A 27,262-nucleotide genomic window follows, 5' to 3' on the forward strand; every position below is an offset into this window, starting at 1 on the left:
GTCTACTAGCTCCATGAGGTGCGGAGAGAGGGGTTGAGGTTGTGCTTCAGTGGGAGTGGGGTCCTGGACAGAACTCGAGACCTGGAGCGGGGAAACATGGAGCCCTGACTCTGGTCACTTCTTGATTTCCGTTAATACTGTGGTAAATATTCTTTTTACCTTAACTGAATTTCATACTGACTCTGAAATAAAGTAGAATAGCTCAAAATAACAAGAGGCAGAATCCGTGGTATAAGAGATTTTCTGGATGGGCTTTATTCCAAAATGGCCGACTCGAGTGGCGGCCTTCAGGTTCCGTCACCACGAGGGTTCAGGAAGTGAAGTACAATACTTTATTGACAAGAAGTAACTTTTATAGGTCTTAAATTACAATGAAATGAATGCAAAAGGCGTAACAATTGATAAGAAAAGTGACATATTGGTACGTAATCGAAACTAGGCGTAATAAGGAGCAGAAAGAAACATGATTGGCTCTGATTATCATGCATAGGTGGATCTATAAGATAATACTTAACATAGATGCGCGCGCAGCAGCATGACATGTGATTGACGTGCAACTAGGGGGTGACGGGGACTTGACATTTAGCTCTACATGTGGAGACGAGAAGTCTGGGGGGTCAAGTCAACCTAATCCCAAATCATATCTAACATCCTATGTTTAGAGAACTATGTTATCCACAAGAAAAGACTCTCGGACAGAATCTATTCTATACTGACTGTGTGTGCGTGTACAAGCGTCTAAGTGTCTCTATGAGATGCGAGGGGCAGAAAACTTTCCATGGCAACAGGGCTATGAATTACTTGCAGGAGGACGGAAAGGCTGAGTCCTTTGCTTGTGAGCTAAAGGAAATGTTTACCTAAATCACTAGACAGGAATGCATCGGCTGAAGAGCAAAATAGATAATTCGAAGGTGAAATACAGCTTCTTGGCAGGCAGGCGAAAACTGGCCGAGGCAGGCACCGTTAGCTGCACAGGGAGTAGGACAAAGTTCATGGATACAGATGCGAGCTCAAGCTGAAGCTGTCAGAGACAGAGAGCAGGGAAGGCTTTAAGGACAGAATCGGGCCTACTTGCCTGAGCTGTAAAAATGGAGTAACTTAGCCATATAAAGTCGGTGGCCTTTTATACTTAGGAATCGAATATCCAGCCCATTGATGGCGGATCTGACAGAGAACATGTCGACGGTAGACACACATATGTTTGCGTCTTGGAAACTGGAACTGGAGGGAACATACATGTACTTGTGACATGCAATTAGAACCGTTGGGGTCCAAGATAGGGGACATAACTGATCAGGAAAATCCACATTTCCACATTCCCTCCTTGTCCCCTGCTTGCCCTTCAAGAGATATCAATCTTCATCATTCCATCGATTTGCTCATGGAGCATCATTTCTTCTTCCTTCTTCTTCCGGCATTTTGAACGAGAACCTTGATATGGAATGCATGATGTGGCACACAGACCACAAATCGCTGGTCCACATTGCAGGCATAAACAACAACTGAAGAGCATAATAAGGCCAATACCTAGGAAGGATAGAACTCTCCATCCCCAGGCTGATATCACACTCCAAAACCACCCGGACCACGTCCAAGTGCCTGGATTCTCGTGTATCTGGCTCACAATCTTATGAAGGCGTGTTATAGCTTTATATACAGATGGCGAATTTTCTGGTATGAATATGCAGCAGCTGGATCCGATGACCCTGCAAGCTCCGCCCCTATCGGCCAGGATGACGTCAAGGACAAGACGATTCTGGAGAACAACAATTCTCATCACTGATTGTTCCTCTGTCAGATTGCCTAGGGCGGCTATAGTCTCGTTTACTACAGCTTCGAGAGTCTTGGTTAGTCTACGTATCAGCTTACTATTTGATATTGTACCTATATAGGGAAAGATACCTTTATTGAAATCTACATACTTGTCCCATGCCGTCTCAGTATAATCGACAACTGGGAGATCTCTTCGCTCTCTATTGTGTACTAAATGAACATTCCGATAATAATCAGGTGGAGCTAGGAAAACAGGTGGCAGAAGGAATGCTATGTAACAGGTACCATCCCAATCTAGAGGCAGACGCATATATGCCGTCTGACCACATATAAAGTAAGAATGGCGAGAAGCTCTAAACGAAGATTTACCTTGATCACTATATTCTACTGTAGTAACGCATTGGCTATGGCCCATATGTATGGAACCAACTTTTCTTACACATAATTCACCCTTAACTGGAAATACTGACATAGTGGGCAGAATTAGTTCAACTTCGGATTTGACATTCAGAATCATAAGATTAGGTGTAAAATTACCTAATTTATACACTTCATTTTCTAGATCAGTTCCTGTTCTACTGGGGCGACCCTCCTTATTAGGATGACAGACTTTGAATAAAACTAGATTCAGATTTCCCCATATCCAATGTTGTTGATAAACTGCTGTGTCTGGGTCTATGGAATTTAGTAAACTAAACCATGCTCCACAGGAGCCATTGTGTGTGAACGGATGTGGAAAGAAAGGCAGAACTCCTTTGTTATTCTGATAGGGAGGGAGTCGGCCACACACCCAACAATTGGTGGCATTACTAGTCTGATGGGAATGATGTAACATACTAATGAAAGTGTTATTGCGCAACGCAAGTCTATAAGATAATTCATGTGGCGGTAGGTCACTAAAAGAATGTTCAGTAGCAACATTATAAACATGTCCAGAAATAGGATGATATATGTGCAAAATCACACTCGTAATAATTATTAAAACACTCAATAAAAACAAAATTAATAATGTCCTCATACAGTAGCTACGCAGTGATTTACAATACGCCTGTCGTTTCAACATTTCTCGGGTATTTTCTCTACTCAGGTCCAAGGGATACATGTCGGAGACAATTCAACCGCTTCACCTTGGAGAGGACTTAAACAATCAAATTGCTCGACTGTTTGGGCCTAAGCTTTAATTTATAGCACTGAGAGTCATTCTGTTCAACAAAAGGAAGTTTTGAATCAGTCTGTGAGGGAGTGCAGGGCACAGTGTCTATATCCGAGGATAGTCCATGAAATTTCTTAACGTGGCTGGAATGTATCCATCCTTTGCGGCCCTCCACTTTCACGGCTGTTCTTGTGGTCAGCAGGACTAGCTTCGGTGTTTTCCACCTGGGCTCCAATTGGGTTTTCCGATCGAAATTCCTCACAAACACCAGATCCCCCGGAGCAACGTCATGGGGTTTCACCTCAGTGTTGTCAGGAAAAGCTGCAGCTACCTGTGAACGACAAGATTGTAGTGCAGACATCAAGGAAGCCAAGTAATCTGTCAGCATATTACAATTAACATCAGTTATTTTACGTGGTATAGGCGTCCCCCACATATTTGGTGGTCTTCCGAAGATCACCTCATACGGGAATAGCCCTGTTCGAGAGTGTGCTACCATTCTTATGTAAAATAGTGCAACTGGTAATGCTACTATCCAGTCAACACCTTTCTCCTTACATATTTTAGACAATCTGATTTTCAAAATTTGATTATGTCGTTCCACGAGACCTGCTGCCTCGGGGTGTCGGACACAGTGGAATTTCCACTGGTATCCCAACAAAAGTGAGACATGTTTCATTAATTCGGATGAGAAAGGCTGGCCGTTATCTGAATATACAACACGTGGTAAACCGTACCGTGGGAAGAATTCTCGAACTAACTGTTTGGCAGTAGTCGGGGCCGTGTAATCTGATACTGGGTATGCCTCAGTCCATCGGGAGAGAGCGCAGACAACTACCAGAACATATTTGAATCCTCGACATCGTTCCATCTGGATATAATCCATTTGGAGTACTTCAAAAGGATGGTCAGGAGTCTGGAATCCACCCTGTTCTACGGGAACACTTTTTCCTGGGTTGAACTGACAACATATCATACAGGTACGGACTTTTTGTTTAGCTGCTGCTCGTAAATGTTTGTTGAACCAAATGTGTTGAATGCTGTCTAGCATAGCTTTTTCTCCTAAATGCGCCGGGCTGTGAATTGTAGCTATAATGGCTTGGACCATAGAGTCAGGAATAAACCATACAGATTTCTCCTTCGTCATCCATCCCTGATCTGTCTGGATCCCTCCTAGTTCAGTCCATTTCTTTAATTCTTCTGCAGTAGCATGTGTCTGTATGTCAATTACGTCAAGTGCGGGATCCTTAATTGTCATACACTGTGTTGGTGTCTGAACTATTGGCTTTGTCATGTCTAATGTGCGATTCTGAGCAGTCTGTTTAGCTGTTCTGTCAGCTAAATCATTGCCTTGAGAAATGATATCAGTAACCTTCGTGTGTGCTTTACATTTCATAATCGATATGGCAGTTGGTAGATGTATTGCGTCTAACAAGGCATGAATGAGGGTTCCGTGCTGAATGTGGGCACCATGGGAGGTTAAATAACCTCTCTCTCGCCACAGCACGCCGAAGTCGTGTACGACTCCGAATGCATAACGTGAGTCAGTGTATACATTAACTTTCTTATTTGTGGCTTGAATACAGGCTTGTGTTAGAGCAATAAGTTCTGCTGCTTGGGCTGACAAGGTATCTATACAATTTGTCTCAATAACTTCAGTGTCTGTTGTGACTGCATACGCGGCCACTAAGTCTCCTGTACTTGCTCTCATGCACGATCCATCTACATACAACGTCAGGTCTGGATCTAACAATGGAACGTCTGTCAAGTCTTGTCTAGGTTTCGTCTTTATTTCAATAATTTCAACACAATCATGAGCTAGTGGGTCTGTTCCAATTACAGGTAATAGTGTAGCAGGATTCAATGTATTACACCGTCGGATCTCTATGTGTGGCTGAAACAATGTCAGTTCATAACCGGTAAGTCTTGCTATGGTCAAGTGTTGTGTTTGTGTTCGGTTCACAAGAACTTCTACTGCATGTGGTACTTGTACTGTCAATGGATGTCCTAACACTATGGCATCGCTTTGTCTGATTGCTAAAGCTGTTGCTGCCACTGATTTCAGGCATGCGGGCAAAGCCTGAGCTACGGGATCTAATGTACTGGAAAAATAAGCACATGGCTTGCGTGATCCTGCTTGTTCCTGTGTGAGTACTGATAAAGCAGTACCTTCGCGTTCTGTGACAAAGAGTGTGAAATGTTTGCTATAACATGGTGTTGCTAAAACAGGTGCTTGACATAAAGCTTCCTTTAAGCTTTCAAAAGCTTGTGTATGTTCCTGAGTCCAAGGGAGAACAGTCGATGTGGCTGCCTCCTGTGTGGTTAACTGAATGAGTGGTTTTGCTAGAAATGCGTACTGAGGGATCCACTGCCTACAATATGAAGTGAGGCCTATGAAAGCCCGCACCTCCTTTTGTGTCTGGGGTATTGACATGTTAGCAATTAACTGGATGCGATCTGGTGTAAGCTGCCTTCCCTCCTTGGACAGCGAGTGACCAAGATAAATAACTCGCTGGACACAGAATTGCAGCTTAGAAGGGGACACCTTGTGCCCCTTGTCGGCTAGAAAATGTAAAACTGTCAGAGAAGCCTTTTCACATTCAGGTTCGCTTCTCGCGGTGATCAGCAGATCATCGACATATTGAAGCAGTGCAGTATTGACTGGCATGTGGATACTGTCAAGTTCTCGTTTCAGTGCTTGGCTGTAGATGCTGGGGCTTTCTGTGAATCCTTGGGGAGCGCGTGAGAATTTAAAGCTGCGCCCATTTAAACTGAATCCGAACAAATATTGGCTTTCCGGATCTATTGGGACGCTAAAAAAGGCATTCTTGAGATCAATTACAGTAAAGAATGTTGCTTCGGAATCAATTGCTGTCAATAATGATGATATATCGGGGACCACAGGAAATTGTGGCACAATGCACTTGTTTAGTTCCCGCAAATCAATAACCAATCGGTATACTGGCGGAGCAGTGGGGTCAGTTCGTTTAAGAATCGGAATTATCGGTGAATTACATACATTGGAGTCTGTTTCTATAACTACTCCTTGGGCAATTAACTCATCAATGATTTTCAGCAACTACAGCATCTTGCGGTAACTTGTATTGTCGCATTCGTGGTAATACCACTCCTGCCTTGAGTGTAACTCGGTATGGTGTAATGTTCATGCAACCAACATCAGTAGGGCCTTGTGCCCATAGATGTGCTGGTAAAGTCTGTAGTCGGGGATCCATGTCTCTAGACACATAGTGACCTTTAAAATCACGTAAAAACAACCTTATTCCTCCCGGAGAACAACATATTATGGCTCCTAGGGCTTTCAGAGTTTTAATTCCTAACAAATTTTCTGGGCATGATTTAGTAAGCAATAAATCTGTAGTTCGTGTCAAAGGTCCTATCGTAAGTGGAAGAGGCTGTGATACTTCGTTAACAATAGGTTTTCCTGAAAAACCAAGGGAAACATTTTGAGAGCCTGAGAGGGGTGCCCCTGGAACTTCACTACGTTTTATAGTTGTACGACTTGCCCCTGTATCGAGTAAGAATTTTCTATCTTGACCTAATAATTCACTATGTACATAAGGTCCTTCTTGATCTACAGGAATCTCGATAAGCGGTAAGTCAACTTCCCTCTCTAGGCTGGTTCATGCGTAACGCTGATACTCAGGATATTCATACTGTGCAGTCTGATACATTTGTCGTGTGGTGGTTTGTGTGGCAGTAACAGGCAACGGTGGTGCAGCTGGCACAAACTGTATTGGCTGTTGTGCGGCTGGCATGGCCTGGGAATGTGCCGAATGTGGCATAGCTCCTTGTTCATTCTGATCTTGTCTGAGTGGCCGTGATCTTTCTTGTGTTTTACCTATGGCGATATTGTGTTTTAAAACTGGACAATCGTGTACGTAATGACCTGGCTTTTTGCAATAATTGCATGTCCCTTTTACCGGTCTTGCTGAATCGGACTGTGTCATACCCTTTTTATGTCCTTCAGCCGATACTGTCTGAGACACTAGCATTTTCATTTTTGTATCTTTCATACGTCTTTGTTCGTGTTCTTGTTCATCTCTAATTCTATTGTGATGATACTGTAACATTTGTAGCATTTGGGACGGAGTGTTACTTTGCCAGGTACTCTCGAATTTCAATATTCTATTCTTTACTGGAGGTAATGCATTTTCTACTAATTTTGTTACAAATAAATGTGGATACGACTCACTACTTGTTTTTATACCACTATTTATTCCAAAACATTTTTCAAAACGGGCATAATAGTCACTTGTGTCTTCATCATGCTTTTGTTTACAGGCCGTGATTGCACCCCAATCTTCCTTTTTCGTAGTTAACAAACGTGGCAGTACTTGTACTAGTAAACCTGGTAATGCTTTGACTTTATCCCCGAGCCCTGAACCTGCAGCTCGGGCCTTTTCTTCCGTTTCTAATGCTGTCCAATCTATCTTTTGGTCTCCCACTTCCCACTCTTTTTCTTTCAGTTTTTCATAAATACCAGCAGGTAAGAGCACCTTTAATATCGTCATAATATCAGGATAGGTATACTCTCCCATCAGCAACATGTCCTTAATTTCTCGGTGGAAACCCGCTGGGTCTTTGTCATGGCTTGGTACTACTTTCTTCATTTCTAACAATTCAATTTTTGATATGGGTGTGTATACAAATACACGGTGAAACTCATTGTCTTCGCCTTTTATTGGGTGCACTTCTCGTAAGGGGTTTTGTCTATCCATATAATACGGCGTTCTTTCTCTGCGGGGCAGCGGGAAAGAATCCGGATTTACAAAAAGGACATACTGTTTACGTGACACTAATATTTCTTTAATTAACTTGTTACTAGAACCTCTCCATCTGTTCGTGAGTAGTTCAGTTAATATATCAGGTAAAGGACCAGGGTCAGCATGTTGGCTCTTATATAGTATAAGGAGTTGCTGAATCATATAGATTCCAGCTAAACGTTGTTCATCTGCACTAAGGTTAAAAAACGTGTGTGCTACGGTCTCATCACCGTATTTTTCAGGACTGTCAATCCAGTGAACGGCTGATCTGGCCAATTCTTGCTCATCCATGGAATCGAGGAGGTGGTAACCCCTTCGTTCTCGTAGTAGTTTATCTGCGGCTTGGAACAGATGTTCAGGAGACTTTAAATTTATTACAGGCGTCGGATACGTTCTGCTATTATTTGGACATACAGAGTGTATGGGATCAGAAAAGCATCTAGTATTATTACAGGATCTTCCTCTGCCTACGTATGCTATGGTTTCTGACTGTTTTGCGGAATTCCCTGATTCGGAGACTTCATCTTGCTCGAACTCGTCTGTTTCCAATCTTTCTTCGTGAATACGTTCTATTTCTCTACGGATTTTTCGGCACATGGCTATTATACAGTTTTTCTTATCGTGTCTCCCTTCTGATATATTCTGGCTCCATCTTGTAAGAATAAGCATTGTATTCGGGTCTACCCCCGGACGGTCTTGATTTCTGATCACGCAGTTTATGAGGAAACGTAACAGTTCCCCCTGTATCTCTACTTTCTGGAATTCCATAGCTCTGTTAATACATTCTGGGTCTCGCCCTGTTTGGACAAAATGATATATGTTATCTAGATGCGTAGTCATTCCTGGTAACCTCGCTAAATACTCTGCGGCTCGTCTGATACGTAATGATGCCAGGACCATTTCGTCCTCTTTACCGACCACCGGGTCATACCTACAATCTATAAGGAGTTCCTTAAGCGTGCGTTCACTTACGAATTTGGGTGTACGTGAATGCGCTGATTCTTGAAAAACAAGTTTATTTATTCTAGGTGGCGTAAAAGTATTGCTTGCACCTCCCGTGGCCCCTTCAGGGGCGTCGGGTGTGAATGGATTCGTCGAACGTGACACAGCAACTATAGGTGTCGATACTACTGTAGAATCGATTGCGGGGACAGATGCGGAAACAGATGTGCTTGCCGGAGCTCGTGTCGGGACTTGCTGTTGCACGGGAACAGATACCTGATCCTGACGTTGAACCCCTCTGCCAGACGGTCTATGTGGTGTGGGGTTAGCATACTCGGGAGCTGCGTCATCTAGATATGAGGAAAGAAAAACATCTTCTGCGGTTCTGGGATGCCCTTTTGGATGTACCTTAATTGGAAATAATGGGGGTGGCAAGTCTTTTGGCATCTCTGGAACAGCCTTAGGTAGTCCTTCGGCTAGGAGAGGATACATACCACTCATAAGAGCGTTTCTTTGTCTATCTACTTGTTCTGATTTCACTCGGATACCTTCCTCAATTAATACATTTTCTTGAACTTCCTTTGAACTCTCTTTACTCCTCTCTTCTTGTCTACGTGCTTTTTCTGTACGTCTATGAGATTCTTTACGCCATAACTCAACAGCGTCTTTCTGTGACTGTCTGACTTTTCTTTTCCATAACTCTTCCTCCACTTTCATGATGCACTCTGCATCCCAGGTTCCCGCTGCGGGCCACCTTTGTCTTTCCGGCAATCCCTTGGTATAATCTACCCATAGATCAAGAAACAATATGGCATCTAAGCCATGCTTGTGATACATAAAATGTCCTGGAGTGTCCCTAGGAGGAATAGGAACTGCTTCTTCAAGCACCCCTTTTCTAGTAGTAATCTGTCTTAACTTCGAAAAGAGCGGCATCTTGACAACTGATCTGATACTTACTCTTGAATTCACTTAATACGAAAAACACAATAATGAACGGTGAACAATGAACAATCATTCATACCACAATATGCAAGACATTTGAACACTTTAAACCTTTAAACATTAAACATTTTTTTTTTTTTTTTTTAAAATGACCGACGATGATGACAGTCTGCATAACTAATCACCAAGCTGAATTCTTGACAATAACTGAATACTTCGGAATACTTGATATACTGCTAAACAGTACATATACACTGCTAAACAGTGCAGACCGGATTTGTGTACCCAAATCCGTCTTGACCGGCACAACCTATGTGCTGTCAACACGCCTCCCCGGCGATGGTACTCACCGAGTAGCTCCTTGAAACGGAAGGCCTCAGAGAATGAACGGGACTCGATGACTGCGGACAGCGGACCCTCTGGACATCGGGATTTCGAAAACCTGGTGGGCCTCTGTATACCTCGGATCTTGCTCTCTCAGCTAGGCTCTGGTCGGGATACTTCGCACTTCTCACCGCCTCGTCTGGGTTGATCGCAGCCTCAGTCGCCCCCGCTTGACCGGAGGGAGCTTACAGGAAATCCTGCTGGTACGCGTTTATGGTCCGTCCAGCTGTGGCAGGAGACCGGGCCTGCAACGCACCACCGGCGCGTGAGATGAGAAAGTGTCCCTGTTCGGGCGCCATTATGTGGTAAATATTCTTTTTACCTTAACTGAATTTCATACTGACTCTGAAATAAAGTAGAATAGCTCAAAATAACAAGAGGCAGAATCCGTGGTATAAGAGATTTTCTGGATGGGCTTTATTCCAAAATGGCCGACTCGAGTGGCGGCCTTCAGGTTCCGTCACCACGAGGGTTCAGGAAGTGAAGTACAATACTTTATTGACAAGAAGTAACTTTTATAGGTCTTACATTACAATGAAATGAATGCAAAAGGCGTAACAATTGATAAGAAAAGTGACATATTGGTACGTAATCGAAACTAGGCGTAATAAGGAGCAGAAAGAAACATGATTGGCTCTGATTATCATGCATAGGTGGATCTATAAGATAATACTTAACATAGATGCGCGCGCAGCAGCATGACATGTGATTGACGTGCAACTAGGGGGTGACGGGGACTTGACATTTAGCTCTACATGTGGAGACGAGAAGTCTGGGGGGTCAAGTCAACCTAATCCCAAATCATATCTAACATCCTATGTTTAGAGAACTATGTTATCCACAAGAAAAGACTCTCGGACAGAATCTATTCTATACTGACTGTGTGTGCGTGTACAAGCGTCTAAGTGTCTCTATGAGATGCGAGGGGCAGAAAACTTTCCATGGCAACAGGGCTATGAATTACTTGCAGGAGGACGGAAAGGCTGAGTCCTTTGCTTGTGAGCTAAAGGAAATGTTTACCTAAATCACTAGACAGGAATGCATCGGCTGAAGAGCAAAATAGATAATTCGAAGGTGAAATACAGCTTCTTGGCAGGCAGGCGAAAACTGGCCGAGGCAGGCACCGTTAGCTGCACAGGGAGTAGGACAAAGTTCATGGATACAGATGCGAGCTCAAGCTGAAGCTGTCAGAGACAGAGAGCAGGGAAGGCTTTAAGGACAGAATCGGGCCTACTTGCCTGAGCTGTAAAAATGGAGTAACTTAGCCATATAAAGTCGGTGGCCTTTTATACTTAGGAATCGAATATCCAGCCCATTGATGGCGGATCTGACAGAGAACATGTCGACGGTAGACACACATATGTTTGCGTCTTGGAAACTGGAACTGGAGGGAACATACATGTACTTGTGACATGCAATTAGAACCGTTGGGGTCCAAGATAGGGGACATAACTGATCAGGAAAATCCACATTTCCACAGAGAAATTGAGGTAACGACGATAAAGAGTCAATTATGGGAGAGCAGCAGCATACTGATTGGACCAGTTGGGCTTGGGATTGGGCTTTTATAATAAGTGAGTTGAGCGCCTCAAGTTTTTGATCAATCCCGGCGCTGTATACCACTAGGGTGTTTAAAAGGTGCACCTGCAGATCCATCGTATCTGAATGGTATGTCAGTGCTGTGGCCGTGGTTTGAAGGGTTTGCAGTAGTTGAGACCATAGGTCATTAAGGTCGATTGATGGGGGCTTTTCATGCACAATAGACTTGTTAGGTTCATTGGTGAAAAATGATAAGTCTAAAGAAGTGAGAATTACGTTCTTGTTGGGCCACTCTTGATTGACCATTTGATCTCCTTGGTCAGTGTTGTTATGAGAACTTTCTGTGTATGACTGGTTGGGATTGCTGAGGTGGGCACGTAGATAGGTCATGACCTGTGGTGACAGGACTCTAGTGCTCCTAATTTGATTGTCCGGTAAGGTTAACTTTGGGAATTTTAGTGCTCTTGAAGAGAACTGACTTGAGTTCGGGGCTGGCTGTAGAATTGGCTGAGGTGCCACTGGAGGAGTACACTTCTAAGTGCAATTAGAGACTCAGAGTGTCAGACTGAGACCAACAGCGAAGTTCATTTCAGGTCCAGCTGCCTCTGGTCAGCTGGGCTGGGCATTTCCTGGAAAAATCCTCTGGAGATACGATTTTTAAAAGGTAAGTAAATTCTTTTAAGTTTCGATATATCTTTGTAATCAGTGTGGCGATTCCTGAGCCAGTGGGCACATACGACCACAAATCCTCTCTTGGACTGACCACAGCTGATTGGTACCCAGTCATAGCGATCACTTAGATTCAGGGAGACAGTGTCAGACTGAGACCAACAGCGAAGTTCATTTCAGGTCCAGCTGCCACTGGTCAGCTGGGCTGGGCATTTCCTGGAAAAATCCTCTTCCTTCTGGTTGTGTCTTTTTAGCCACAAAGGAGGTCAGCCAACTGGCCCTTGGACTCCACTTATTTGTCTTGGGTACAAAAGGGAACAGGTACCAGTCCTTCGGGGCTCCTCTTAGGTAACAGACAGCAAGCCCAGCCCTCTTCTGATCTTCTACAAGTCCAGAAAATGTTCTGAGGATGGTACCTTGGGGTGTCACATTTATGCCTCTGGGTGGTGGCGCCTCCTGGGCACTCCCTAAGCAGTGGGATATAAGTTCCCAGGGGCAATTCTCCCCACTTTTTAACAGGTCCTGTTTGCCCTCCTGTGAGCCATCCCAGAGTACACCTCACTCTCAAAATCCAAGATGGGGAAACTCTTCTTCCCTCATGCAGAGCGTGAATGCCCTCCCAAAGGTTTGGGCAGGGTAATGAACAGTCCCTTGCTCAGTCGTATCACTAGGTTTATTGCCAGCCTGGGTAAAGGGACAACAGCTGGGGATTTCAAGGTGTCACTTAACATTTACTTATGGCAGGGTAGGCCACTTTGTAGTTGAGTTCCTCGCCCATAAGCTGGTCTACCTGCCAGGAAATGAAAACAAAAACAGCTCCCCACTCCCAGGCCATTGTCTCTGCTCTGGGAGCAGTTTTCACACCCTTTTCATACCTAAACCATGCAAAGCTCCCGCTAGGCAGTTACTAGAGAGATATTGCAAATTGGCCTTCAGCAGGTTCAGACAGGGTAAAGGTAACTTTCTAAAAAGTAAATTAGCCATATATTTAATAAAAATCCAACTTTACCATTAGGTTGCTTTTTATATATATATATATAAAAATAAGTCTTTGACGATAGTCCATAGCTGGTACAGGTCAAAAGTATATAATCATTACTTTGTCTTTACCTATGTACCAGTTACAGTCTGACCAGTGATAATGTCATTTTGGGCCTAGTCGCTGTGGGTACATGCTATTTCTAATATCCACTCTTAATATTGCACACCCTACTGTGAATGCAGCAAGAGGTGCTTAGGGGTGGCTTTATTTAAAATCAGGTTTACCTATCTATAGCGTGATTTTGACAGGTCTGGGAAGCAGTGTTCAAGCTGTTGCTATCCGGATTCACTGCCACTCTAGTGATGTCACAATAGGTGCTGCTGTCAAGAAGTGACATTGAACTTTCCATGCCATGGGTGTATTTCTACACAACATACGATGGTCTTATTGGAAAGTTAAATGTGCCAATTAGGTTTTAAGCCAATTTTACATATTTTAGAGGCCAGGGCACATGCAATGAGCACTGGATAGCAGTGTCCCAGTGTTAAAGTTCAAGATTATTAGCAGGCCGCTCCCCCTAAAAAATGAAGGGGTGGCCTCCCAGAATGGGGCCTCTTTGAGGCATCTAATTGTAGATTGCTCACCAACCTCTCTCCTCCCTGTTTCCATCTAAAAAGACCCCAGTTTAGGAATCTGCCCGTGGGTTTTTCCAGTTTGCTGATGGGTTTCACGTATGAGGGTGCAGATAAACTTACAAAGAAACAGACATCAGCAAGCATGGGTGGTGCTTATATATGGCTCCGATTGTCTATTCCTGAGCTGAACGAGGTGTACGTGGAGTCACACAGTGCACCCACCGGTGCGCAGGAGCACTGCTTCTGACTAGTCCCGATCCACTTTGATGTGTGGGCATATTCAGAAGGTGAGGAATCAGCAGTTAGATAGATAATCCACCTGAAAGAGCGTTACTGAAGGTAAATAAATTGTTCTTAGGCGATACTCCGGAGGCTTAGCTTACCGCAATATGAACCATCTCACCTGGTGCAGAAACTAGCTCAGCCTTTTCGGGAAAAAGGATGTGGAGGCGGTAGAATCTGTTCACAGCAACACCAGCAGCATTCATCTGCTTTGTCCTCCTTTGCTGCAGCGTCACCTAAGCTTATCTGATTTGCTCTTGCAAACCCAGTGAGGCGGTTGGGGACTGGATTCAACATTCCCTCTCCGGCTGTAAAGCTGTCGCATCAGACCAATGGGTTTTGCAGATTGTTGAGAGGTGCTTTCCCCTACCCTCCCTTCCTTCCTTGCCTCCCTCAAACCTGTTACCCCCTTCCCCCCGCCCAACGTAGGGTCACATTTTGTCAGTCCATGCTTTAATCTTAATGCAGAAAAGCAACCTCATGCAGGCAAAGGGTGCCAGCAAAAGAATGCAAGACTCTGAGAGACTTGAGGGGTTCTCCACTCTGCTTCATTGTGCCAAAGAAGAACTTCACCGCTACACTGGACCTCTGGACATTGAAAGCCTTTCTGATAATGGAAAGTTCAAAATGTGCACTCTAGCACAGATCCTTTCTGCACTGGATTTTGGAGACTAGTTGTTTCCTTGACTAGCAGGACACATACTTTCATATACCTGTCCTGCAGTTCCACAGATGCTACCTGCGGTTCACAGTGGGGGTCAGAACACTTCCAATTTGTTCTGTCCTTCAGCCTTACCACACCGTGGGTATTGATGAAAGTGATGGAGGTCGTTGCAGCCCCTCTTTGAGAATATATGTATTCCAATACCTTGAGAACTTGAAGCTCAAGGCTGGCTTGCCACAGTTAGTTGCATACCACCTCAAAACGATGGTTGCTCTCTTGACCTCCTTGGGTTTTCCATTAGTGAACTAAAGTCCCATCTTAGCCCTAAACAGAGAGTTCCCCTAATGGAGACTATCGTATAAGCTGTTCATGGCCTTTCCACTACCACAGCGAGTTTGTGACACTCAGAATATAAATCTACTGTTTCAGGCTCAGATTTGGATCTTGATAAGGATGGCTCCATTGTTTCTTGGGCTCCTAGCCTTATGCATCCCTATTGTCAAGTATACCAGATGACGTATTCGGGCCCTTCCGTAGAACTTCTGCTTTCATTGTGCCAGGACTGGGGCAGTTTATTCAATTCAATGCAGACCCGGCTACCACCACAGCGAGTCTGTTGCATTCAATATAGGAAAGTGGATTATTAGGTGATGTGATGAGATTTCATCATGCAGTATTGTCACAATCTCTGGCAGGCCCAGTTAAGTTTTTTTTAACAAATCTATTAGCTCAGTCCTAGGTAGACGTGGCACAGAGGAGTCAGCCTTAGTCAAACGAACAAGTGTAAATCATTTACCAAAACAACAGGTAAGTAAGAAACCCAAAACAATTTAAATCCAAGAACAGTTTATAAAAATGTGTGTATTTGTATCCTAAGTTAAATTCCAAAACAGAAATCTTTCAATGGGACAATAGGAACTGGAGATACGATTTTTAAAAGGTAAGTAAATTCTTTTAAGTTTCGATATATCTTTGTAATCAGTGTGGCGATTCCTGAGCCAGTGGGCACATACGACCACAAATCCTCTCTTGGACTGACCACAGCTGATTGGTACCCAGTCATAGCGATCACTTAGATTCAGGGAGACAGTTACCTGTCGGGTCTAGCAGTCTCAGGGTCCTCATAAAAGATTTAATCAGGATTGTGGTGCCAGTACAAAAGTGGCCCTGTTGCTCGGGTTATAGGGTGCTGACATGGTGCAAAGAATGGGGGTGGTGCTGGAGCTGTAGAAGAGATGTAGTGGGTGTTCCTGGGGTGACCCCAAACGTCGGTGGTAGTCTCTTGCCTCAGGACTCTATCTCCCATGATGGCCAGTAAAGTCCATGCAGGTCCTGTTGCCACTGGTCGGCTGGTCTCCGGTGCAGTGGTATTCAGTAGGGTGTCCACAGATAAGTGTCTCTTTCTTGCAAGAGACCATTGTCCACTTTGATGATGACTATGGGTCCCATGGACTTGGGGACACTTTGGGCAGATCAGGACTCATTTTCCCAGCAGGCACAACGGCATCCACCGACAGGCAGGTGATACTGGGCAGCTCGGCTCTCACAAGTGCAGGCTTCTTTCAGCTGTTGTGTCCCTGGTGTAGAACAGAGGGCTAGTCACCTTGCCCTTGGAGTCACTACGTCTGGCCTGGCATTAGTGGATCCTTTTTTCACAAGTGACCACTGCAGGGACAGCTCTCTTTGTGAGTTCCTCTGGTTCATCAGGTGCAGTCCTTCCTCCATGAAGCCTCTCTTTGCTGGGTGCAATGAGTTGGGAGGACAGTCTTTCTGTCTGCTTGCAGGTCTAGTTGTGATCCGAGGACTGTAGGTCTGGGGTGACACTTTTATGCCGCCTCCTCGTTTCTGGGAGGGGAGGAACTCGAAAGCCAATTGGGGCAGTAGTTCCCTCAAGGCTATCCTTCCCGCTTTACATCTCTTCGTGGTGGTTTGGTCCTCAGACAACCCAGGATACCCCTCTCTACCCTAAAGCAAGATGGTACAAGCCTTCTTCCCCTGTGAGGAGCCCTGGGTATATCCCTTTGGTGTACACAGTAAAATAAGTCACTTCTCCTGGAAAACCAGTTCGGCAACAGATTTTTCCCCTCTGGAGGAGATGCTAGTCTATCTGGTTACACAGAGGAGCGGGCAGGTGTAGACGTGATCGCCATTTGCTTCACTAAGGCAGTAGCCTCGTTGAAGCTGGTGTGATTTGTGGCAACTGCCCAGTTGTTATCCCTTCTGGAGGAGGTCACACCTCTTCCCTTCAGTAGTTCCCTGTGTCTGGGAGCAGTTCACACTTCCTAGCAGGGGGGTAGAATGTTGTCTCGAGTGACAATTGTTACAGGTAAATAGGGAAGGCTACCGAAGGTTTAGGCAACAAACTGGTGACTATTAAATCTTATCCTAAATCTGATATCAGCAATGAGTTGGGCTTAATACAACAATTAATTTGATATCTATTTTTGGTGGTCCCAAATGGAAGTTAGCACTTAGCACAGTAACTAGCAGAACTCCATGTTAGTCAATGGGATCACCGACCTTGCTACAATAAAAACTACAATGTTGTGTTTTCTTTGTAAGGGCATGTTAAATACAAAATAAATATTCCCTTCTTTCTATGCCCTTCTTTTCAATATTAAGCACCCTGCCTGATGCCCCATCCAGGCCTTCCTCAGAGGAACCTTGCTAATATTTAAAAAAAGGCTGTGGCCTGGCAACTTTTGTCATGGCGATTTGGCAGGTTTAAGCTGCCCAACCAGGCTTCAGTGGCAGGCCTAGCAAGCCTAGAGTCACGTTTTCCCTTGCCTTTGTAGGGTGGCACAATTAAGTGCTGCAGGCCACTGGTGAAATTGTACTTACTAGCCCTGGGTACCTCTTGTACCATATGCTAGGGACTTAGAAGTAAGTAAAATATGCCATTCAGGCATTAACCAATTGAACATGTACTTTGTGGGCCAGAGCACATGCACTGGGGCCTGGATAGCAGGGTCCAATGCACTATAAAGCCACCAGCATCAGTCCAAAAACCTGTGGGTGATGGTACAAAAAGGTATTTTCCTTTATTGAGGATATGAATGTTTTGGGCTTAGTTCCCAGGTCTTGATTAGGATGGTTAAGATGCTTCTTGGGCTTCTAGCCTCATAGAACCCTATTGTGCAGTTTGCCAGATTGCATTTGTAGGCCCTGCAGTACAACCTCTGGTTTCAGTTAGCCAGCACAGGGTTAGTCGCTCTGATTCAATGTAGATCTCTCAGGAGATGCCTTGGGATCTACTGTGGTGGCAAATGAATACCAATATGACCTGCAGTAGGCCACTCGCCCTTTCACATTCACTACTGTGCACAAGCAGGGGTCATCAGTCATGCCACTTGATGCCTGAGGCTTGAGCCGGGCAGATGCTTTTACTTGATTCTTAAATATTCTTGTGTGATATTACTCCCTCTGTGTCCTACCCCCCCCTGCACAGCGCGCGGATTTATCGCAGCGCGTGTCTCCACCAATTTGAGGGTGGAGGCATAGATTCGTTTAATATTTTAAAAATTACCTCCTGCACCCCCCCGAATTCCGCGCTGCACGGACAGCACCTCAGCCTCCCCCCAGAGCAACCGGCCAGTTCAGGGCGGTCTTGCCGGGACACGGAAGGAATACGGCGGCGGCCATTTTGGGTAGGGCTAGATAGTATATAAATAGACGGCTATGACTCCGCGCAGCGGACGCGCTCAGCGGGCACGCCGCATTCACGCCGGAGTCAAGCCAGAGTCCAGCCCGTCTGCGCCCGTCCGCGCACAGGCCGGGCACAGGGCCAGGGACCCTGTGAAAAATGTCATACCCAGGTGCTATGATAGACAAGATCTGCTTGCCTTACAAACAAAGCCCTGCTGTGGCTCAAATAAACTCGATCCCTCATACTGGGCAGGCCCAGTGAGCTGCCAGGCCTGTCGCCACCCTTTTCTGTGGTCCCAAGTTTCGGCCTTCTCAACACCCCAGGATAGCTTTAAAGCAGCCCTAATAAATGCCAGATCTGTACCGAAGCATGCCCAGCATATCCAGGACTTATTGATAGATGACAATTTAGACTGTCTCTTCATTACGGAGACATGGCTTAAACCCTGGTGCACCCCTGATGTGGTTCACACCCTGCCTCCTGGATATGAAATACAAAGAGTAGATAGAGAGAATGAACAATGCGGGGGAGGAGTGGCCATTATATATAGGGACTCCCTCAGCTGCTCGACGATACCACTGCAAGAGCTAACAGATGCAGAAGGGATGGGTTTCATAATTAAAATTAATGATAACTTCTCCTTCTCGGGGGCTTTGATCTATCGCCCACCAGGACCCTGTGCTGGCTTCCTGGGTAACATCGGAGAGGTGCTCAGCCCATTGATACTTAGATATTCTAATTTCACTCTGATGGGTGACATAAACATCCACCTAGAGTCCACAACCGATGCACCTGCTGCCTCCTATCAGGAAACCATGGAGGTTTTGGGCCTCACTATTCGAGACACCCTAGCCACCCATGAGGCAGGGCATACAATAGACTGCATTGCCACTAACCTAGACACTTTGACAACTAACCCCCTTAGACCCCAAATTTGGACTGACCATATGCTGATTCCTTTTATGCTTCCCCTTATGTCCTACCGAGAAAACGATCATAAAAAGGAACACAGCAAGGTCACAAGGGATGAATGGAAAACGATACTGTCCCACCCAGAACTTATAACTATAGCCAGGAACTGTAGACCCCAGCTGGTAGTACCTGTAAATCCCATCAGTTTCAGAACATGGATGAATGATCTGAAAGGTACAGTTGGGCAGGGAAAAACAGAACGAGGCAGGGTAGAAAGAAAACATCTGCACCCTGGTTCGATCGAGATCTCAAAGATAAACAAGGGGAGCTTAGAAGAGCTGAACGAAGCTGGCGGAAATACTACTCTAGCCTAGAACGTAGCAAATACAAAAGGATAAAAAATGCCTATCATGCGCTCATTAAACAGGCTAAAAAAAGGTACTTCTCGTTGGCAATAGAAACAGCCAGCAGCAAACAAAAGGAAATATTTAAAATTGTAAACGGCTTTAATAAGCCTAAATGTTTAGCGCAGGATATCCCGCCCTCGCAGGCACTCTGTGACAAGATCGCAGATTTCTTTGAGGGAAAAGTACAGGGGCTGACGAAGGACTTCGATGTCCCTATATTAGAGCCAAGAACAGAGGATGATATAGTGAGGCAAGGGGCCACGCAGTTGACAACTTTCCTTCCAGTTAGCCTGGAGGATACTAAAAGGGGAATTCTGGCAACAAAATCCGGATCCCCCTTCGATCCATGCCCAGTTAGACTTTTACACCTCATTGTGGACATTGCCAATCCAATAATAAATGCCATTGTCAACACCTCACTGTCCACAGCCAAAGTCCCCCCAGAGTGGAAACTGGCAGCGGTGAAACCACTGCAAAAAAAACAACTCCCTGACCCCACCACATTGTCGAACCTACGACCCATCTCACTACTTCCGGCTCTGTGCAAAGTCACAGAGTCAATTGTAAATAAACAACTTACTCGTTTCTTGGAAGATAGTGATGTATGGCACCCCAACCAGGCACGTTTCAGGGCCCAACATTCCACCGAATCGGCCCTCCTGTTCACTACAGAAACTATCCGCTCAGCCCTAGACCAAGGCAAGAAGGCCGTCCTGATTCTATTAGACCTATCGGCGGCCTTCGACACGGTCTCACATGCCATCCTATTAGACCGGTTAATAACATCTGGTGTCACAGGGACAGTGCTTGAGTGGATAAGAAACTTTTTAAGTGACAGGAGGCAAGTGGTGACCCTGGGGGAATTCTGCTCCAGTGAAAAAGCGCTGTTGACGGGAGTTCCGCAGGGTTCGAGCCTGAGCCCGACCCTGTTTAATGTTTATACTGCACCCCTGATAAAACTAATATCGTCATTTGGCATAGACGCTATAGCCTATGCCGATGACACACAACTTATCCTGGTAATGGATAAGGATAACCAAGCCTGGGAGGATAAGCTCAAAGGTTGCCTAACGGCCACCTTTGAATGGATGCGCCTAAATCACCTGAAATGCAACATAGGTAAAACAGAGATCATGCCTATAGGCCCAAAAAATGAGTTCATCCCACGATTATGGTGGCCAGAAAAAGCTGAAATACCACCTCATACAACCAACTCTGCCCGTAATCTGGGGGTGCATTTTGACTCTGACCTGTCTTTTAGACAACAAGCAGCTAGAGTGGCAGGCATGTGCTTTGGGGTAATAAAGGGACTGAGAAAGTTCTTTGATCTTTTGCCCCTTGAAGCAAGGAAAACAGTTACGGTTGCACTTGTAACATCGCGCATCGATTACTGCAACAGCCTCTATGCTGGTACAAATAAAGTTGTCACACACAAACTTCAGATGGTGCAACATGCAGCAGCGAGGCTGGTTCTAAAATGGCCGAAAAGATCATCTGCAACCAAAGCCCTCAAGGCATTACATTGGCTGCCCATTATAAAAAGGGTTTTGTTTAAAGTACTGTTAATTACTTTTAGAGCTGTTCACAACCTAGGCCCGTCCTATCTGAGGAAAAAATTCAGCAGATACTGTCCAACCAGAGCACTGCGTTCTTCAACGGCCAACCTGCTTACCGTCCCGAGTTTTAGACTCAAAACTCGAGGGGGCAAATCCCTGGCGGTACTGGGAGCAAAAGCATGGAATACTCTTCCCCCCCCAGTTGAGATTACTGGATAAAGAAATAGACTTCCGTAAACATCTAAAAACCTGGATCTTTAATCTCCAAGATATAACTGCCAGAAGCCTAGTGTAATTCGGGTTCTCGGTCAAGTAAGCATAGGGACTACCTAACATCTGGTGGTCCTTTCTGGGCGCCTAGATGCTCCTTGGAGCGATTGCCGCGCGATACAAATTGGCACTTACATTACATTACATCAGAGAGATGGAGATTAGAGGCCTCTAGCCTAGCGCCTAGTGTACATCAGTCTTTTGCAGCTTTGTTCAATACAGCTTCCCTAAAGGCCCTCCTGCTCACCATTAAGGAGTGGCTGGTGCTAGTCCTCACGGGTAGCATGGCCACCACATAGTGCTGCAAAAAGCAGGCAGAGTGGGGTCCTGGATCCTGTGCCAGGAGGCCTTGTGCCTTTGGAGATGACGTGAGCCACAGCATAGCTTTCTCATGGCTGACAATCTGACAGGGTCCCTAAATGCCAGAGTAGGCAACCTAAGCAGACATCATATGGTAGACCATGAATAGCGTCTCTATCCTAGGTGGCACTAGGCTTCTTCTAACAGTGCGTCCTGCCAAGGCTAGATCTGATCACCACGACGTAGAACGTGCAGTATCAAAACTTGTGCGCTAGAGTTCCCTCTATGCGAATCACTTGGAGATGCATTCTGTCTCCAATGGCACATGGGTCTCCTGTATGCATTTCCACCATTACCTCTCCTGTCTCAATTTCTGAAGAAAATTAGGATAGATCTGGCCTAATTCATCTTGAAAGCCCCAGACTGGGCCTGGAGGGTATGGTACTCAGATCTCCTGATACTTACTTTCCTGTCTTCGGGAGGACCTCCTGTCTCAGCATTAGGGGAGTGCCCAACACCAAACTCTCCGCAACATTCACTTCTATGCATAGAGATTCAGTGGCGCCAACTAGGTTTCTTTGATTAGTGGCCTGATGTAGTGGATGTCATCCTTGCAGCCACAAAATCCATTTATTCTGGATGTTGAGATAAGTTTGTGCTGATGTGTGATCTGTCTTCTTGTCATTGGCCCAGCAGGGTCTTACAGTAGGCTTGGATAAGTGTTACATGTTGGCCATTTCGGTTTTTCTGTGTTTCTCAGATCGGACTTCCCCTTTCATGGTTCCTTTTGGGATGCGCTTTCTGAAAGGTTTGACTCGCATGCTTCCTTTGAAGCCTTTTGTTATGCCACTGTGGTACCTCATTTGGGTCCTCACATTTCCTCATATGCACACCATTTATGATGATGCATAGTTGTTCCCTAAAGCACCTGACAATCAAAACAATCAAAGGTCTTTCCCAGAGCAATATGTTCTTCATGTCCCGTGAGTGGCAGGCACTGTTAATGCAACCTCCATGCACCACTTTCTTTCCAGATAAACTGGTGCTAAGGACTCCGACTGCCTTCCTGCAAAAAGTGATGTTTCCCTTCCATGTTGGATTGTCTATTACCCTATTGGCCTTCTTCGCTCCGCCACACCTGTCGAAGGAGGAGGAGAGGCTTCATTGACTTGACCGTAGAGGAGCCCTGAGCTTTTATAATGGCTGTACAAGGCACCAGCGTCTGGATGACCAGCTCTTTCTTACTTTTGCGGGGGTCAAGAAAATCAGAGCAATGCAGAAGAGAACTGCGTCCAGCTGGATAGTCCTTAGTATGAAGTTATGTCATACGTTTGTCAGAAAAGAGCCTGTGGAGACTCATTCAACAGGGATAAGGCTACAACCACTGCACCGCTGGCAAGTGCAATACCTATTATAGACCACCACTAGTCTGCGATGTGGTATTGGTGCATATAATCACAAGGCACTACTGCAGCGACAGCTAGGTCCACAAAGGGGGCCATTTTGTCCACTCTGTGAAGTGATTGTGCTGTTTGTCCGTTTTGTCAGTGGGTAGCTTTCTTTTTAACCTTAAAGGCAATATTGTTTGCTGTGCCAAAGTGATTGAAGAAAGACAATTGCTTTAAAATTGCAGTGTCTCAAATGCAGAGTGCCAAAATATTTTCTGGCTGTAATTTTTTTTTTTTTTTTTTGAGTGAGAGATTTGTGTTTCTTCTAAATTTTGTGAATGAAAGGGTTGAGAGCTATCTGGAGAACTGTGTGTATAATCTGCAGAATTCGATCTCCTCAGGGACAACTCAGCCTTTTTCCTTGAAAGCTAAATGAATTAATCAATCAGGGAATTTTAAGTGTGCTACTCACCCGTGAGGGTCTCAAAGCATGGGGGAGGGGGGGTTGGCAGTTCCGTTCAGCCGAAGAGCCAGGTCTTGAGAGTCTTCCTGAAGGTGTTCAGGGAGGAGGCGAGCCGATGAAGATCGCAAGCTCCTTACAGATCTTGGCCGCGATGTAGTAGAAGGATCTCCCGCCTGCTTTGGCTGTGTGGATGCGTGGGGTTTCGGCGAGGACGAGGTTGACTGATTGGAGGTTTCTGTTGGGTACATGGAGGGTGATTCTGCCGTTGAGGTATTGGGTTCCGGTGTTGTGTAGGCATTTGCAGGCGTGGGTGAGAATCTTGAAAGTGACTCTCTTCTCAACAGGGAGCTAGTGGAGCTTCCGTAGGTGTTGGCTGATGTGCTTGTGTCGAGGGATGCCGAGGATGAGACTGGCGACGGTGTTCTGTATCGTCTGGAGTTTGCGGAGTAGGGACTTATTGATGCCGGCATAGAGGGGGTTTCCGTAGTCCAGTCTGCTGGTGATTAGTGCGTGGGGGGAAGGGGGGCATTTGAAAGTCATGCATAGGGCGTAGAAGAAGCTGGAGGTGACGGCGTTGACCTGTCGGTTCATGGAGAGGGAGGAGTCGAGTACGATGCCGAGGTTTCTGGCTTGGTCAGTGGAGGTCGGCGGGATGCTGAGGGCGATGGGCCAACAGGTGTTGTCCCATGCTGATGGGGTGGTTCCGAGGACTAGGACTTCTGTCTTTTCGGTGTTGAGCTTTAGGCAGCTGTTTGTCATCCGGGCTGCAACGTCCTGCATTCCTTCTTGGAAGTTGAGTCTAGTGGTGGCGAGGTCCTTGGTGAGGTAGAGGATGAGCTGGGTGTTGTCGGCGTAGGATACAATGCTGAGGCAGTATTGTCGGATGATGGCCGTGAGGGGGGCCATGTAGATATTGAAGAGGGTTGGGCTGAGTGATTACCCCTGTGGGACTTTGCAGTTGATTTCCGGTGGTTCGGAGAGGAAGGGCATGGTCTGATCCTTTGGCTTCTGCTGGTTAGGAATGATCGAATCCAGTCAAGGGTGGCTGCTTGTATGCTGGCCTCATGTAGTCTGGCTATAAGTGTGCGATGAGAGACGGTGTCGAATGCGGCCGATAGGTTGAGTAGAATCAGGGCTGCGGTGTGGCGTTGGTCGAGGAGGGTGTGTATGTCGTCTGTGGCGGCGAGTAGGGAGGTCTCAGTGCTGTGGCTGCTTCGGAATCCGGATTGAGACAGGTCGAGGAGGGCGTGGTCTTCGATGAACATTGTCAGTTCTGAGTTGACGGTTTTCTCAGTGACTTTCGCCGCAAACGGGAGGAGCAAGATGGGCCGGTAGTTCTTGAGGTCCTTGGGATTGGCTAAGGGCTTCTTGAGCAGGGGCCTGACTTCTGCACGTTTCCAGTCATAGGGGAAGGTGCCGGTCTTGAAGGTGGTGTTGATGGTGTGTTGTAGTTCGGGTGCGATGGCGGCTCTGTGGTAGATGTGTGTTGGGTTGGGGTCGGTGGGGGCCCCTGAGTGGATGCCTTTCATGGTCGAGGAGGTCTCTTCAGTCAGCCGTGATCAGGGTCCAGGAGGAGATGGTGGGCTAGCTGGTGTAGCCGGAGGGCGGGCTGGCTGCAGAGTCGGGCGTGTGGTCATTGAAGTGGTCGTAGAGGTTTTTGATCTTTAGGCGGAAGTAGGTTCTGAGCTTGTTGCAGAGGTCTTGAGAAGGGGTGATGTCTGTGGCTTCGCTGCGGGGGTTGGTGAATTCCTGGATGACGCTGAAGAGTTCCTTGGAGTTGCTGGAGTTGAAGAGGATTTTGTTGTGAATGAAGGTTCTTATGATGGTTCTGATGTGCTTGTGGTAGTCTGTCATAGCGTCCTTGTAGGTGGTGTAGTTTCCTGGGGTCTTGCTTCTTCTCTAGTTCTTCTCCAGGCGTCTGCAGGTGCGTCTGGCTTCTTGGAGATCGGTGGTGAACCAGGCGGCTTTCCTGGGGCGATGTTCATCGGGATTGCGTAGTGGTGTGAGCTTGTTTGCGCATTTGGAGATCCATGTGTGGAATGACCTGGCTGCGAGGTTGGTGTCAGTTGCTGTGGTGGGGATGTCGCGGTTGAGGGAGGAGTTGAGTTGCTCGTCGGTGATTCTGCTCCAGTTTTGAGATCCAGGGTCCGTGTCCCTGGCGCTGGTCGCGGTCGGGTTGCGGACGGGTGCAGACGGGCTTGCCTTTGGCACCTTCGGCGCGACCGTGCAGCGGCGGCAATTAAGTAGCGGAGTGTGGAGGGATGTGCAGCTGGGAGGTGGGAGCAGGGATCGTCCGGAGGGGGGACGGGCCGCAGGGTAGCAGCGGCGGGAAACGGAGGCAGGAAATAGAAAATAAAGTTCAATTAACAGAGGCAGGGAACATTTATTAATAAATGAACAGTGGTGGAGGCTAAGGCCGTGCGTGGAACGGGCTAGATCCGAGGCGGAGCGGGCTGCAGACACTGGCATCAGCGAGTGGAGCTGCTGGGGAGAAGGCCGACCTAGACAGGAGGTCAGAAGTCGTGCTCACCCTCCCCCGCAGCGTCCGCCATTAAGTGGGGGAGGGGAGAGGGACGTGCAGCTGGGAGGCGGGAGCAGGGATCGTCCAGGGGGGGACGGGCCGCAGGGCAGCAGCCGCGGGAATCGGAGGCAGGGAATAGAAAATAAAGTTCAATTAACGGAGGCAGGGAAAATTAATTAATAAACGAACGGTGGCGGAGGCTAAGGGGCTGCAGGTGAAGGCTGCGCGTGGAGCAGGCTAGATCCCAGGCGGAGCAGGCTGCAGACACGGGCTCCAGCGGGCGGTGCTGCTGGGGAGAGGGCCGACCTAGAGAGGAGGTCAGAGGTCATGCTCAATGAATGAGTGAGTTGTATAAACACACCTGGAGAGCATTCAATTTGAGCTGCACTTTGTTGTTGTTTTATCCATCCAGTCCTGTCCGACTCTTGGTGATAGGATGGATAAAGTCCAATTGTTCCGGTCAATAATAGAATTGACTGCGTCTAACTACTGTGATCTTGTTTCAGGCCTTTTCCGTATACCTTTCATCATTCCCAACATAATGTTTTTTCCGAGGAGTCTTCTCCTCATTATGAGGCGAACTATTTGAGCTTAATTTTGGTAATAATTTATTCTAGCAACAGTTCCATCTTGATCTGATCAAGTAATGATTAATTATTTCTTCTAGCTGTCCATGGGATAGGTAAAAGCACCAGAGTTCGAAGGAGTCAATTCTTTGATAATTTTTATTAAACTTCCAGCTTCATAGTCTATTTTATCATTATCAAGTAATGGTTTTACTTTGTTCTACTGCAGATTAAATTGGAGAGGAGGCAACATGAGGCAAAGATTCGCCAGCTGGAGAATGAAATCCAGTGTTTGCTTGAAAAGCTGAAGGGCATGGAGGAAATACAAGGTGTTACAGATCAGCAACTTCAGGAGGCTGATGAGGAGAGGGAAAAACTCTTCACTGAGCTGGAAGATTTGGAGAATAAGGTACAGAGATTGGGAAGCAAAACATGCAAGTGAATGGTCTATATTTTGTTTTCTATTACCTGTTTTTAGGATGAA

The 27,262-nt window shown here is 46.2% G+C and overlaps 1 protein-coding gene across 1 annotated transcript in view; it reads left to right on the forward strand.

Annotated features, from left to right (window-relative positions):
* The window catches only part of CNTRL (centriolin), a 1,084,252-nt gene that overhangs the window by 486,068 nt on the left and 570,922 nt on the right, over positions 1–27,262 (forward strand). Inside the window, exon 18 of the mRNA XM_085613596.1 lies at positions 27,008–27,187. Coding sequence (XP_085469722.1) covers positions 27,008–27,187 — 180 coding nt within the window. The remainder of the gene's footprint in view (positions 1–27,007; positions 27,188–27,262) is intronic.

Source organism: Triturus cristatus, chromosome 1_2 (genome assembly GCF_964204655.1).
Source record: "Triturus cristatus chromosome 1_2, aTriCri1.1, whole genome shotgun sequence".
NCBI lineage: Eukaryota > Metazoa > Chordata > Amphibia > Caudata > Salamandridae > Triturus > Triturus cristatus.